This window comes from Octopus bimaculoides, chromosome 22, assembly GCF_001194135.2.
Source record: "Octopus bimaculoides isolate UCB-OBI-ISO-001 chromosome 22, ASM119413v2, whole genome shotgun sequence".
NCBI classification, from domain to species: domain Eukaryota; kingdom Metazoa; phylum Mollusca; class Cephalopoda; order Octopoda; family Octopodidae; genus Octopus; species Octopus bimaculoides.
The window spans coordinates 9704486-9706601 of record NC_069002.1 but is presented as its reverse complement, the minus strand read 5'-3'; the positions used below and the strand labels follow the sequence as shown (position 1 = coordinate 9706601).

General features: G+C 34.6%; 1 protein-coding gene across 3 annotated transcripts in view; it reads left to right on the top strand.

Moving 5' to 3' along the window:
* LOC106871401 (homeobox protein HMX3-like) overlaps window positions 1-1692 on the top strand; it is a 91015-nt gene extending 89323 nt beyond the window's left edge. For 2 of the 3 annotated variants that reach the window (XM_052975826.1, XM_052975824.1), the window contains one exon: window positions 540-1692. In XM_052975826.1, the coding sequence (XP_052831786.1) occupies window positions 540-1210 (671 nt within the window). In that variant the 3' untranslated portion in view covers window positions 1211-1692. Of the gene's footprint in view, window positions 1-536 lie in introns of all 3 variants that reach the window. The other variant, XM_052975825.1, reaches the window with a different exon arrangement.
* Window positions 1693-2116: the final 424 nt, after the last annotated feature.

Below are 2116 nucleotides of genomic sequence, written 5' to 3'. Positions count from 1 at the left end.
AAGCTCTACATTGTATTTGTCCCATCTTCGTTGAGCCCTGTGTGGCTAATAAAAGAAATGTATCTATCTATCTATCTATCTATCTATCTATCTAGCCATCCATCCATCCATCAACCTTTCTATCTGTCTATCTATCTATCTATCTATCTATCTATCTATCTATCTATCTATCTATCAATCAATCTATATGTCTGCATGTTCACCTATCTATATGTCTGTCTACCTATCGATCTATCTATCTATTTATCTGTCTGTTGATCTATCTATATGCCTATATATCTATTATTCATTATTGAATAAATGATAGTTCTAGGAAACACGCGTAGCAAAAATTTAAGCTGTCCATTCTTCTTCTTTTGCGACATGTATGTGTATATGCAGCTATATATCAATGTATATATATCAATGTATATATATATATATATATTACATTTGTTTCTATTGTTTTATATATAAATGTGTCTGTTTATGTGTGTATATGTGTGATCCGTCCTTCTGTCTATACGAGATAACTTTTACTGATTTCTTTGTTTCAGAAGGCCCGTCCGCTGTCAGTCCTGGTATGCCACCTAGTCCTTTGGACCCCAGCCACCCTCATCTACCTCTGCCTGAAAAACTCTCGCCGCCAGATTGCAGTCGACTCTCGCCAACGGTGGACGAAGCGTCACCAGATGTATCAGACTCACCCAAATCGTCACCGATCGATCGGGATTTGGTGGGTGACGGTACAGCCGATGGCGATAGACACAAAGATGACAAATCTAACAGCAACCCAAACAGTTGCGATGACGATCGAAAAAACAGACGGAAGAAGAAAACGAGAACCGTGTTTTCACGCAGTCAGGTCTATCAGTTGGAATCAACGTTTGATGTGAAACGGTATCTGTCGAGCTCAGAAAGGGCTGGTCTGGCCGCTTCGCTACGGCTGACGGAAACCCAGGTGAAAATATGGTTTCAAAACCGCAGAAACAAATGGAAGCGGCAATTAGCTGCGGAGCTAGAAGCCGCAAATATAGCGCATGCGGCTCACCGAATGGTGCGTGTCCCTGTTCTTTATCACGATGGTGGTGCTGTCACTGTGTCTACGGGACCAGAATCTTCCAATTCCTACAGTAGCTCTTTGGCGTCATTAAGAGATCCTCGTTGCATCACACATAGCTACACACCTGTATCGCCTTCACTGCGACAGTCGTTATCAGGAATGGTATAACGAATCTATCTCACAGACTATTTCATACATACAGTCTTATACACACTCACACACATATGTGCATATATTCATATATATATATATATATATATATATATAAATTTTACAAAACTGAATAACAAAAAATTGTATATATAACATATATATGAACGATATATATATCTATTATACTATATGTATATAGATATAGTCATAATATTATTATATATAATATAGTGTATGTATATGTACATATATAAAACATATATATGAATATATGAAACATTTATAATATATTACATATATACATATACAATATATATATGCATATATATGTAAATGCACATACATATACATATACAGACACACACACACACATATATATATATATATGCATTCTATACGTTCATGCAATGAAGCAACTGTGCAAAAAGTATCAATGAAAAAAAAAAACAGTAATGTAAAAAAAGGCGTGGTTGTAAAAGTTTTGTCATTAATATTAATGTAGAAATTAATATTAATGTAAAAAAAAAGGCGTGGTTATAAAGTTTTTGTCATTAATAATACGAAATGATGATGGTGTGAAAAAACGATTATGAAAAAAACGATATTGATATCAGTATTCAACAAGCTGGTTACAATATCAGCAAAGACGGTAAACAATGATTGATAACAGTTATAATAATAATATTAATAATGGTAAGCTGAAAATGAATATCGGTTTTTATCGGACTAGGAGCAAAAATGCTCCAATATTCTAAAAGGAAGGGGATTTATGAACAGTGAATGGCGTAAATCGAGCCCCTACCTAACCTATTCCCCTCGGGACAACTCTGTCAATTATTTGTTCTATTTATACGTTTTATTTCCTGCCGCATCAAACGACAGCAGCAAAATATATAAAAAAAAAAAGAAAAAAAACATTTA